General features: G+C 56.9%; 1 protein-coding gene across 1 annotated transcript; it reads left to right on the top strand.

The window, feature by feature from the left end:
* The first annotated feature begins 2,197 nt into the window (after nucleotides 1-2,197).
* Nucleotides 2,198-8,345, top strand: TUBB4A (tubulin beta 4A class IVa). The gene is made up of 6 exons (XM_072721639.1): nucleotides 2,198-2,488; nucleotides 2,638-2,963; nucleotides 3,199-3,430; nucleotides 3,921-4,029; nucleotides 4,142-4,252; nucleotides 6,825-8,345. The coding sequence occupies exons 2-6, from the start codon at nucleotides 2,785-2,787 to the stop codon at nucleotides 7,880-7,882; spliced, it is 1,689 nt and encodes a 562-aa protein (XP_072577740.1). The 5' UTR covers nucleotides 2,198-2,488; nucleotides 2,638-2,784; the 3' UTR covers nucleotides 7,883-8,345.
* Nucleotides 8,346-12,632: the final 4,287 nt, after the last annotated feature.

Below are 12,632 nucleotides of genomic sequence, written 5' to 3' on the forward strand. Positions count from 1 at the left end.
CTGCAGACCCGCTCCTGGGGCTTCAAGATGCTGCCCAGCTCTGTGGGCAGGCTGGCACCTGGAGCCTGAAAACCTGGTTCTTAAAGGCCCACCATCCAGCCCCTTTTCTTGTCCCAGGCTCTATTCACTGGCTCTCTCCAGATCCTGGGACTCTTGGCATCACCCAGGTTGATCTGGCCTCCAGATGCCCACAGGGAGCCTTGAGGGCTTTCTGGGTGGTAGGTGATGCCATGCCACCTGCTTGGGAGGGTCTGCTGGCCTTGAAACCATGGTACACCCGGCACTTTTTACCTCCCGGGAAGGAAGCCTGAGAGAGACCAGAGTGGGGAGGGGCAGCCTTGGGGTACAGATGACATCAGCCCACCCTAGCCCCCTCATCCCTTCACCCTTGCAGGCTTTCTATATCTCTGCCCTCTTTACCTCTCTGGCATTGCCAGGTCCAGCAGTTCCAGGTGCTAAGAGGCCACCCCTGCTCTCCATACTCTCCCCACCTGCCCTCCTTCTGCTCTCCTGAAGACCTCTGGGAAACCCAAGGGATGCCCTGATGCAGAGGGAGGCAGAGGGCACAATAGGGCCTGTAGTCTCTAGAGATTGTCCCTTCCCAGGTGAGCTAATCCAGGAAGGCCTGCTCTCTGGGGCTCAGTCCATAACCTAGATCTTCCCTCCCCTGGTGGGGCGACATAGGAAACTGCATCTTTCTGGGGCTGAGCCCCACATCAGTCCCTCCCAACAAGGCCACTTCCATTTGTATATATATATATTTTTTTTCTTATGACACTTGATATGTTAAGAAAAAATTAAGAAATGCCGACATGGAGTTTATGAATTTTGACACATATTAAAATGGGCCAGTGAACCTGCATGTCTCAGGGATCATTTTGTTAACAACACATTGGATCATAACCTCAAAAGTCTAAATTAGGGTTTCTCCACTTTGGCCTTATTGACATTTGGGGTTTAGAGAAGTCTTTGTGTTGTATGGTGTTGAGCTGGGCTCCACCCACTAGGTGCCAGTGGCACCCCCAGGTTGTAACAAACAGAAATGTCTCCAGACATTGTGAAGCATCCCCTGGAGGGCACGTCACCCCCCTCCCAGCTGAGACCCCTGGGTTACAGGATCCCACTGACCCCCCCAAGCCACACTGTCCTCGTAACCATCTGACCTACTACAGTCCAAGGATGGTGCACGTGTTTAAATACACATCTGGGGGGATCCCTGGGTGGCTCAGCGGTTTAGCGCCTGCCTTTGGCCCAGGGTGCAATCCTGGAGTCCCAGGATCGAGTCCCACTTCGGGCTCCCGGCATGGAGCCTGCTTCTCCCTCCTCCTGTGTCTCTGCCTCTCTCTCTCTCTCTGTCTCATGAATAAATAAATAAAATCTTAAAAAAAAATTCCCAACAAATAAATAACAGCTGTCTAACCCATCAGAAATCTATTAGTGTGGGCTAGAGAGTCTAATTAATTAATTAATTAATTTTAAAAAAAGAAAGAAGAAAAATTATAAAAATAAATAAATAAATAAATAAATGCACATCTGAGTGGGACAGATAAGAGGAAGTGACTCACAGACACTGGGGGCCACCCTGGTTTATACCATATAACAGTTGTCTAGGGCAATCTGGGTGGCTCAGTGGTTTAGCGTTGCTGTTGGCTCAGGGCATGATCCTGGAGACCCAGGATCAAGTCCCACATCGGGCTCCCTGCATGGAGCCTGCCTCTCCCTCTGCCTGTGTCTCTGCCTCTCTCTCTCTCTCTGTCTCATGAATAAATAAATAAAATCTTAAAAAAAAATTCCCAACAAATAAATAACAGCTGTCTAACCCATCAGAAATCTATTAGTGTGGGCTAGAGAGTCTAATTATCTTTTTTTTCCCAATTCACAAGGTTTCCCAGACCTCAGCACTACTGCCATTTGGTGCCGTATCATTCTTGGGGCCGCGGAGGGATTGTCCTGTGGCCTGTAGAATGTTTGGCAACATTCACCCACTAGATGCCAGCAGCACACACACACCCTATCCGGGCATGACATTGCCAAGTGTCCCCTGGGAGGCCAGAATCACTCCCCGTTGAGAACCACCCCACCGGGTCAAAACCAGAAGCCAGGGGCCAGCCTGAGGTCCCAACCACACAGCCAACATGACTAAGCCCGTCCCCACCCTCCCAATAGCTGGAAACCACAGGAATGTGGAGGAGGCAGAGGAGGAGGCTTTCTGGGAGGGCCCCAGGAGGTCTGGCCTTCACTTGAGGGTCAGCAGGGAAGTCTCTCGTCCAGCCCCTGATAATGACTGTAATACCAATAGCTACAATTTACTATTTACTCTGTGCAGAGAAATCTGGGGCCGGCTTGTTGTTAACTGAGCCATCTCATCGGACCCTCCCAGTGGCCCTAGAGGTCGAGCATTCTTGACTGCTTCATCTTGCTGATAAGGAAATTCAGCCAAACACAAAGTGGCCTGGGCAAGGTCACAGAGCTAACAAGAAATGCAAAGGTAGGGCGAGGGCTTGAAATGGGTGACAATAGGGGAGCAGAGAGGCGCCTGTGGGTGGTGGGGAGGCAAGGCAGCCCCCAGGGGCTCACTGTCCACCCCAAGAGTAACCCAGCTAGGAAGGAGTCTTACTCCTTGATGTTCAACCGCAGGCAAGGCTGGAGCTGACCCCACCTGCCACGGAGGACCCAAGGCCCAAGGGAGGTGTCCAGGGCCAGCGCACCGTTGCTTACAACCCCCATCAGCTCCCACAAGCATCCGCAGCCAAACGTGCAAGAAAAATCTTGGCGTTATTTAAAATGCAGCTTCAAGACCAATCCTCCAGGGAGCGACCCCCGCCCTCCCCTGCAGACGGACCCAGCAGCTCGGGAGCCCCCCCCCCCCCAGCTCGCCCCGGGAGTCCTCTCGGTAGACGCAAGGGTTCTGGCAAACAAGACCTAAGCGGAACGGGCCGGCCGGCGACGGATGAGAAACTGAGGCAGGGCCGGCCGGGGCGGGAGGAGGGTGGGGGGGAGGCCGCTCTCCGCGCGGGGGGAGACGAGGTGCGGCGGGGCTTGGGGCCGCGGTGGGGGCGCACGGGGCCGGCGCGCCCCAGCCGGTGCCCGCGGAGGCCTGGGGGCCGCGGGGGAGGGACATCCCTGCGTCCCGGGGCGGGACCAGGGGGCGGAGCGGCCCGGTGACCGGCCGTGACGCGGCCCCGCCCGCTCATATAGAGGCGCCCCGGGGGCGCAGGGCCCGAGCTCCGCCGCCGCCGCCGCCGCCGCAGCAGCAGCAGCATCGCCCGCCGGGCGCCCCGCAGCTCCCAGCTCCCAGCTCCCAGCTCCCAGCTCCCAGCTCCCAGCTCCCATCCGCGCCGCCGCCGCCGCGTCCGCCCCCAGCGCCACCGCCATGCGGGAGATCGTGCACCTGCAGGCCGGCCAGTGCGGCAACCAGATCGGAGCCAAGGTGCGCGGGGGCCGGGCCACGAGCCCCGCAGAGCCCCCCACCGGGGGCCTCCCGCAGGGCTGGGGTCCCCGGGAGGCCGGCACCCCCGGGGCCGGGGGGGGGGGGCGGGGGCAGGGCCAGGCTGGGAACAAAGAGGGCGGTGGGGGTGGGGCCCAGCCTTCTGTGCGCTGGCAACAGCTGGCTTCACAGCTGGCCCGCTGTCCGCCCCACGCGCACAAAGAGACCCTGCCCCTCCCCGCGGCCGCAGCCTGGGCGAGCTGACACCAGCAGGCTGGGCTGAGGTGGTGACTCTGCTCCTCCCCGCCCCCACCTCTCCCTTCTTGCTGCCTCATCCCTGCCTCCCCCAGGCCTCTGGGTCCCCTCTTCACCTTGCCAGGGGGGACAGGTGGCAGCTAGGGAGGTGGTTGGAGGTTCGTGGGCCCAGAGAGGCAGGGACAGGCCCGGCCGCCTGCTTCCCCTCGCTCTGTCCTCACCACCACCATCCCTCTAGTTTTGGGAGGTGATCAGTGATGAACATGGCATCGACCCCACGGGCACATACCACGGGGACAGTGATCTGCAGCTGGAGAGAATCAACGTGTACTACAACGAGGCCACAGGTAGGGCTCAGGGGGCACCTGCGGGGGTGGCGGGTGGGGAGGTTGGGAGGGGACAGGATGCTGGTGCCCGGCACTCCGCCACCCCAGCTGCCCTCCATCTGCTTCCCTGCAGGAGGAAATTATGTTCCCAGAGCCGTGCTGGTGGACCTGGAGCCTGGCACCATGGACTCTGTTCGCTCCGGGCCCTTCGGCCAGATCTTCCGGCCTGACAACTTTGTGTTTGGTGAGTTCTAGGCATGGGAAGCCCCCCTGTTCCTTTCACTTCCAAATGCTTAGTGGAAATTCTTCACATAGCATGGGAGACGTCGGTGCTAATCGCAGGGCCCCACGGCCCAGTGGGGCAGGCCGACAGGGCAGTCAGGGCTGTGACGCGTGACACACAGGTCACTGCGGGAGCCCAGGACAGGCATCTGATATGGGGGAGGGTGTAGAGAAGGCTTCCTGGAGGAGGTAGCATTTTAATTTAACAGTGTGGACTGGAGCCAGGCTGCCTGGGTGAAAATGCCAGCTCTGCCATTTCATGCATCCAACAAATAACTTATTGAGCACCTACAGCATACCAGGTCCCGCTGTGACCCCCAGATGAACAAAGCAGACAAAACTCTCTACCCTACCGGAGCCAACTTCCCAGTGGAGGGAGACGGGCAAGAGAGGAGATAAATAAATAAAATTCAGCCACCGATTGAGCCAGCTGGGTGACTTAAGAGGGGCTCTTGAATCTCTCTGTGCCCCAGTCTCCACATCTTTAAAACAAAAAGACCTACCTGTCAGGATGGGAGGCTGAAAGCCGTTAATATGCGCAGAGCACTTAGAACAATGCTGAGTGGAGAGCAAAAGGTAAATAAGCATTTGAGGTTTTCACTGCCATCATTAATACCTCCAGCCTAAAATAAGAGTGGGACACAGGCTGACCCAGACACTGAAGGGAGGAAAGATGTGCAAGAGAGAGGGAACAGCACATGAAGACCACAGACACATTTGTGGCCCTCAGATTCGAGGCGCACGCACACTCTGTGAAGATCCTTCTCTGAAACCTTCCCTGGTGCCTCCCAGGTCAGGCTGGCTGCACACCCCGACTTGGCCTCAGGCCCCAGGCCCCACCCTCTCCCCCAGCACCCCCGGCACCTCTCTTCCTCAGAGCAGGGTGGTTTGTCGAGGCTGAAGTCTAGATATTGACAAGACAAGCTGTGTGACCTTGGACAAGCGACTCCCCCTCTCTGGTCTGTGGGATGATTCAGCAAGATAATGATCCTCCTGTGTGGATCCGGCTGTGGTGGGACTAAATAATGTTGGCCACAGGGTGCGAGGGGTTCCCATGGAGGGCTGCATCGGGACCACGGGATTCTCTGGGTTCCAGGAGAGAGGGGAGGGGAGGCAGTAGTAAAAGTGTGGAGTCGGGAGCCAGATTGCCTGGCCATCCTGTTTTCTCTGAGGCTGTGACCTGGCACAGAGACCTGAAGGAAGAGTCAACCATGTGACTATCTGGGGGAAAGGGCATCCCAGGCAGAATGAAGAGCAGGTGTAAAGATCCTGGGGCGGCATCAGGCCTGGTGAGCTGGAGGAACAACAAGGAGGCCTGTGTGGCTAGAGCAGGGTGAGCAAGCTGGAGAGAGGGAGGAGGCAAGTGCAGGTAGGTGACAGGCTGGGAGCAGGTCGCTCAGGGCCCTGTGGGCTGCCCGGGGACTTGGGCTTGTACCTTGAGGGAGGTGGGAGCCCCAGAGCGTTGCCGGTAGACACGGGCAGGGCCTGACTCATGGGCGCCCTCTGGTGGCTTGGAGAACAGACTTTGGGGGTGTAGGGTGGAGATGAAGGTGGGAACCAGTCCAGCGCAGGGTTGATGAGGTCAGACCAGGGTGGAGTCAGAGGAGGGGATGAAAAGAAATGTTACCTTTTCATGAAAATACCAGCCCATACCACTAATCCTTGTCCTCCCGGAGCTCACACTTCCCTGTGACATTACAGGCAATAAACATGATTAATAGGACAGCACAGGTTTGTCAGTACTTTGAGGGAAAAAAAAATAAAACAGGGAAGAGGACTAAAAAATGGGAGGGGTTGCAGTTGTATATAGGGTGGTAAGGGAGACCCTCACTGAGGGTGACAGAGCGCTGGAGGAGGAGAGAGAGCGGCGTGGGTATCTGCAGGGAAGAGCATTTCAGCCAGAGGGAATGTGTGTGCAAAGGCCCTGGGGCAGGACTGTGGGTGGTGTGTTGGAGGAACGGCAAGGAGGACCCTGTGGCTGGAGCAGAGTGAGCGAGAAGGGAGAGAGAGAGAGAGAGAGAGAGAGAGAGAGAGAGAGAGAGGAGGCAACGACGGCAGGGAGGGGAAGTGGCAGGTCCTGCAGGGCCTTGCCGGCTGAGGGACGGACGTGGGCTCTTGTTATAGACAGAGCTGGGTTTTGAGCCAACGTGGGATGGTTTTGAGCCAAAGTGGGGCAGGAATCCATTCGGGTTCTAACAGAATCCCCCTGGCTGCTGGCTGAAGAGGGGCAGGCGTGGAAGCAGAGGGAAGGATTAACCATGAGACTAATAAACACAGGGGCAGCCCCGGTGGTGCAGCGGTTTAGCGCCGCCTGCAGCCTGGGGTGTGATCCTGGAGTCCCACGTCGGGCTCCCTGCATGGGGCCTGCTTCTCCCTCTGCCTGCGTCTCTGCCTCTCTCTCGCTGTCTCTGAATGAATGAATAAATAAATAAATCTTTAAAAACAAAAAAAAATGTCCTTATTCAAGTGCTAGGAAGGCCTGGGTGGCGTTGAGGTCGAGCTCTCCTCCCCTCTCCCCTCTCCCCCCTCCGCAGGCCAGTCGGGAGCCGGCAACAACTGGGCCAAGGGCCACTACACGGAGGGCGCCGAGCTGGTGGACGCGGTCCTGGACGTGGTGCGGAAGGAGGCCGAGAGCTGTGACTGCCTGCAGGGCTTCCAGCTGACGCACTCGCTGGGCGGCGGCACGGGCTCGGGCATGGGCACGCTGCTCATCAGCAAGATCCGCGAGGAGTTCCCGGACAGGATCATGAACACCTTCAGCGTGGTGCCGTCGCCCAAGGTGTCGGACACGGTGGTGGAGCCCTACAACGCCACCCTGTCGGTGCACCAGCTGGTGGAGAACACGGACGAGACCTACTGCATCGACAACGAGGCCCTGTACGACATCTGCTTCCGCACCCTGAAGCTGACCACCCCCACCTACGGCGACCTCAACCACCTGGTGTCGGCCACCATGAGCGGGGTCACCACCTGCCTGCGCTTCCCGGGCCAGCTCAACGCCGACCTGCGCAAGCTGGCCGTGAACATGGTGCCCTTCCCGCGCCTGCACTTCTTCATGCCCGGCTTCGCCCCGCTCACCAGCCGCGGCAGCCAGCAGTACCGGGCGCTCACGGTGCCCGAGCTCACCCAGCAGATGTTCGACGCCAAGAACATGATGGCCGCGTGCGACCCGCGCCACGGCCGCTACCTGACGGTGGCCGCCGTCTTCCGCGGCCGCATGTCCATGAAGGAGGTGGACGAGCAGATGCTGAGCGTGCAGAGCAAGAACAGCAGCTACTTCGTCGAGTGGATCCCCAACAACGTCAAGACGGCCGTGTGCGACATCCCGCCCCGCGGCCTGAAGATGGCCGCCACCTTCATCGGCAACAGCACGGCCATCCAGGAGCTGTTCAAGCGCATCTCGGAGCAGTTCACGGCCATGTTCCGGCGCAAGGCCTTCCTGCACTGGTACACGGGCGAGGGCATGGACGAGATGGAGTTCACCGAGGCCGAGAGCAACATGAACGACCTGGTGTCCGAGTACCAGCAGTACCAGGACGCCACGGCCGAGGAGGGCGAGTTCGAGGAGGAGGCCGAGGAGGAGGTGGCCTAGGGCTGTGAGCCCAGGAGCCTGGCTTCCCACTCACGCTGGGGGTGGCGGTCCGGGGAGCTAGCTGACCTTTGACCCGTGAGCCCCGCTTCACCAGGGACCCGGCAAGCCCCACCTGTAACTCACTCCGACCGTTGGCCTCCCCCACGAACCCCACTGCGCCCCCAGACCTCGGGTCCCAGCTTGCCCCCGAGCCTCCACCTCCTGGCCTCACCCTTGACACTGGCAGCCCCACCTCCCCTCCCCTGAGCGCCCTCCCCGCCTTCCTCTTTCCTCCCACCACCCCCCAACTCCCTCCCCTCTGCTCTCCCAACCTCGGTTCCCGCCCACTCCCCCCCCCCCCCCAGTGGTGGAGGGCTGCGAGCTGCCACGGACAGAGCAGGCCCTGAGCATGTGAGCCAAAGGCCTCCCCACCCCCCTCCCTTCTGCTTCACCTGCAATAAATAAACTATTGTCCTGCCCTGTTTCTGCCCGGAGCCTTTTTCATCTCCCTGTGGGAGGGTCAGGAAGTGAGTCTTATGGGATGCAACAGGGTGGGGAAGAAGGAGCCTCTGATCTGGGGGCGGTGGGGAGCCAGGCAGAGATTTCAGAGTCCCACAGAGTGGGCTAGACCACTAAGGATCTGTGTGGGGTTAAGTAAGCCACTTGCCATCTCTGAGCCTGGATTTGTTCAGAAGGGGCAGGTAGTAGGAGGGCATCGGTTCTCCCCCAAGGCCTGCTGGGGCATCCTCACAGCAGGGTGCCGGGTTCCCCGTGAGCCACCATCCCAGGAAAGCGAGGCCTTTTTCTGCCCTAGCTTCAGAAGTGACAGCGTGAGTGTCCTCTGGACTCCTAGTCGACAGGGTCACAAAGGTCTACTACCCAGGTTCAAGGGGATGGGATGTACACCCCACCTCTTAAGGGTAGAGGTGAGATTCCAGAAGGGCATGTGGGATGGGAGCTATCGCCCGTGACCGGCTTTGGAAATCGCAGCCTGCCACACGGAGGCTGTTGCCCAAAGTCCACTGGCTATTACGTGGTGAGCTGGGGCTCAAGCCCTGACATGATAAGTCTAGAACACTGACTCCCCTTTATCAGCCAGAGCTCAGCGTAAGGGCCGTGGTAGGCATATTCAGCAGAGAAGGATTTAATAGGAGTATTTAGGGGCTTATAGCATTGTTGGAGGGACTGACGAGTGGGCTTATTTCTTAAACTTTAGCATGCAAAAGGCTCACCAAGAAGCGGCACCTGGCTGGCTCAGGGTTGTCAGGGTCGTCACCTCGAGCCCCAGGTTAAATGTAGGGCTTACATTAAAAAAAAATAATAAGTAAAAAAAAAAAAATCTCCAGGAAAACTTGGCTACAGCACAGCTTCCTGGGTTCTACCATAGAGTTCCTGGTTTAGTAGGTTTGGGCGGGGGGTGAGGCCCAAGTCTTCACATTTTTAAAAATATTTTATTTGGGGGGCACCTGGGTGGCTCAGTGGTTGAGCGTCTGCCTTTGGGTCAGGTCATGACCCCAGGGTCCTGGGATCGAGTCCCACATCGGGCTCCCCACAGGGAGCCTGCTTCTCCCTCTGCCTGTGTCTCTCCCCCTCTCTCGGGGTCTCTCATGAATAAATAAATAAAATCTAAAGAAAGAAGAAGGAGAAGAAGGAGAAGGAGGAGGAGGAGGAGGAGAAGAAGAAGAAGAAGAAGAAGAAGAAGAAGAAGAAGAAGAAGAAGAAGAAGAAGAAGAAGAAGAAGGAGAAGAATTATTATTTTTAAGTTTTTAAGTTATCTCTATACCCAACTCAGGGCTCACACCCACCACCCCAGAATCAAGAGTTGTGTGCTCCCCCCACTCAGCCACCCGAGCACCCCCAGACTTTGCATTTTTAACAAGCTCCCAGGTGATGGTGGTGATGCTGCCTATGAGACCACATTCTGAGCAGCCCTCGAACAGGCTGGAACATCACAGAGCTGAGCCACCAGGGAACTGCTTCCTCTGCTCCGTGAGAAAGGTGGAGAATCGAGAGGCTGCCACCAGATTTACAGAATCCAAGCACACCTCCCGACACCCACAAAACCTGGAAATAGGTACAGGCACACACGCACACACACTCACTCTGCCTTCCAAATCTTGCGAGCTTTTCTAAGTTGGTAGAACCTCATCTGCATCCAGAACCAGAGCTGGAAAGAAGTCTGGGAAATTTTTTTTTTTTTTTCATATTTTTCACTTCTGCAATCCCACAGGAAGGCGAACCAGCAGGAGGAGAAGGCAGGAGGAGAGAGGTTGAGAGCCACTCAGCTATCTCCACCACACTCTGCTGGGCCACCAGACCCAGGCCGGCCTTGTGGACCCCTGACTGGGTCCCCTCTCCGCAGCCAGGAGGAAGAAGTATAGGGAAGACAGCGTGGATCCCCAGACCCCAGCACCCCCCGGCTGGGCAGGCACAGCACAGTGCTGAGTGGTGGGGCAGAAAGTTGGGATGACCGGGCAGTGAACTTGGCTCCTTTATCATCACAAACCTTAGGTGGCAGCAAAAGAACTCCTACTCCCCAAACATCCCCTTCTCCAGTAATGGGCACCATCCAGTTGCTCAAACCCCAAAGCGAGGAGTCAGCCTTGATTCTTTGTTTCCCATGCCCAGCACCCTACCCTCTTCCTATCTTTTGCTGAGTCTAGTTGTCTCTGTGCCCCAAATTTGACCCCTTCTCCCCACTTGTCTGTAACCTGGCCTAAGCCACCACTGTTCCACATCCCGAAACCTCCTCCCACCCATCGCTGCCCTGGCCCCCCTGCCACCACCCCAGCCACCCTGAAGTCAGTCCCCCTTCCACATCAGCCAGAGAGGAGCCTGTATATGCAAATAAGAGCCTGTCCCTCCCCGGCTCAAACCTGCCCACAGCTCTCCCTACACTCAGACTGAAACCCCAACTCTCACCTTGGTCTCCACCCACTACTGACTACATCCCTATCACCCTCCCCCGTCGCTCATTAAGCTGAGACTGCAGTGACCTTTTTGGTGCTCAATCAAATCAAGCTTGAGCCAACACTGTACCAGCCATTCCGCTCCTTTTTTTTCCCAGAGGTGCTCACTCACGACCGGCCACTTCTGGTCTGCGGGCTTCAGTTCCTTCAAATGTCACTACCTCGGAGCAACCCGCCCCGGCAAATACGAATTAGCACCCAGCCCCTCCCCGTCCACTCTCTTGTTTCATTTCTCTGATGGCACCTCTTGCTAACTCCAATGATCTTGTCTATCTGTACACGTGTTTCTTTTGTCTGTCCTCTTGCGTCCCCACTGGCGCGTACGCTTCACGAGGACAGGAATCTTGTCTACCTGGGCCACCACGTGCCCCGGAACAGCCGATTCAACACAGGCCTTCCGTAATTCTTTGTTGCACAAATGAGCACGTGCACCATAGATGTTCTGATTTCCTCATTTTACAGTGAGAAAAATGAAAGCCCAGAAAGTACAGAAGGCGGCTTTTCAGATGGCCTCCCGAGAGGCCCATCTCCCCTTCCCATGCCCTTGTGTGATCCCCTCTCATTGACTGGGGGCTGGACCTGGTGATGGCTTCTGACCCACGGGGTAGGTCAGAGGTGTTGACAAAACACCTCTGTCATTGGAAGTGACAAAAGACCGTCACTTCCAACACGATGGGCTCTCTGGCCTTCTAGCCCTCTTGCTGTGGTGAAGCAAGCACATGACAGTAAGGTCCACGTGGCAAAGAACCGAGCCCAGCCAGCAGCCAGCAGGGACCTGAGACCTTCAGTTCAACAATCCCCAGTGAACCCAGTCCTGCCAACAGCCATATGGTGAGCTTCAGAGCAGACCCCTCCTCCGGTTGGTCCTACAGATGAGACCACAGCCTGATGGACACCTCACTACAGCTAAGCGACCTTGCCATCGAGGACCCCAATAAGCTGTGCCCGGAGTCCTGGCCCCCACAGAAACTGTCAGATGACAAATGTGTGTTCTCTTATGCCACTAACTCTAGGGCCATTTGTTACACAGCGATAGATAATTAATACTGAGAGGTCAGATGACTTGCCTGAGGCCACACAGACGTTAAAGAAGGAAGTCAGTAACTTCATCAGAAGAGAGAGAGTTCTAGGCTTCGTCAGTAGAAGAGAGAGTTCTAGGCTTAGGCCAGGGTATATAGACAAGTGGGGAGAAGGGGTCAACTTGCCTGAGGCCACACAGATGTTAAGAACGAAGTCCGTAACCAGATACCAGTATCTGGTACTTGCTTCCACAATACCAGATAGAACATATCACAAGTTCGATTCAGGCCTCATACTAAACATTTTACATGAACTCTCTCGTGGAGCTCACGGGATCTGCGAGACAGGCACCGTATCCACCTACGGTACAGATGCAGAAACCAGGCTGTACAGAGAATCATGCCCTGAGATCACACATCAGAGACATCGATTCTTTTTTTTCTTAGCCCCACCTCCTCGGTATGCCATTGGGCATTTGTTCTGAATTGGAGTGGATTTCAGAAACGAAGGAGGACTCAGGACATCTCTGCGGACTCCAGGCCTCAGTCCGTCAGGGCCGCTACACCAGAACGCCACAGGCTGGGTGGCTTACAAACAACACACATTTACTTCTCAGAGTTCTCAAGACCGCAAGACCAAGATCAAGGCACCAACAGATCCCATGTCTGGTGAGGACCCACTCCCTGGTTCACAGAGACAGCCGTCTTCTCACTGTGTCCTCATGTGCCAGAAGGGGCGGGGAGCTTTCTGGGGTCTTATAAGGGCACTCATCCCATGGGTGA

The sequence above is a fragment of the Vulpes vulpes genome, chromosome 9, assembly GCF_048418805.1.
Source record: "Vulpes vulpes isolate BD-2025 chromosome 9, VulVul3, whole genome shotgun sequence".
NCBI lineage: Eukaryota > Metazoa > Chordata > Mammalia > Carnivora > Canidae > Vulpes > Vulpes vulpes.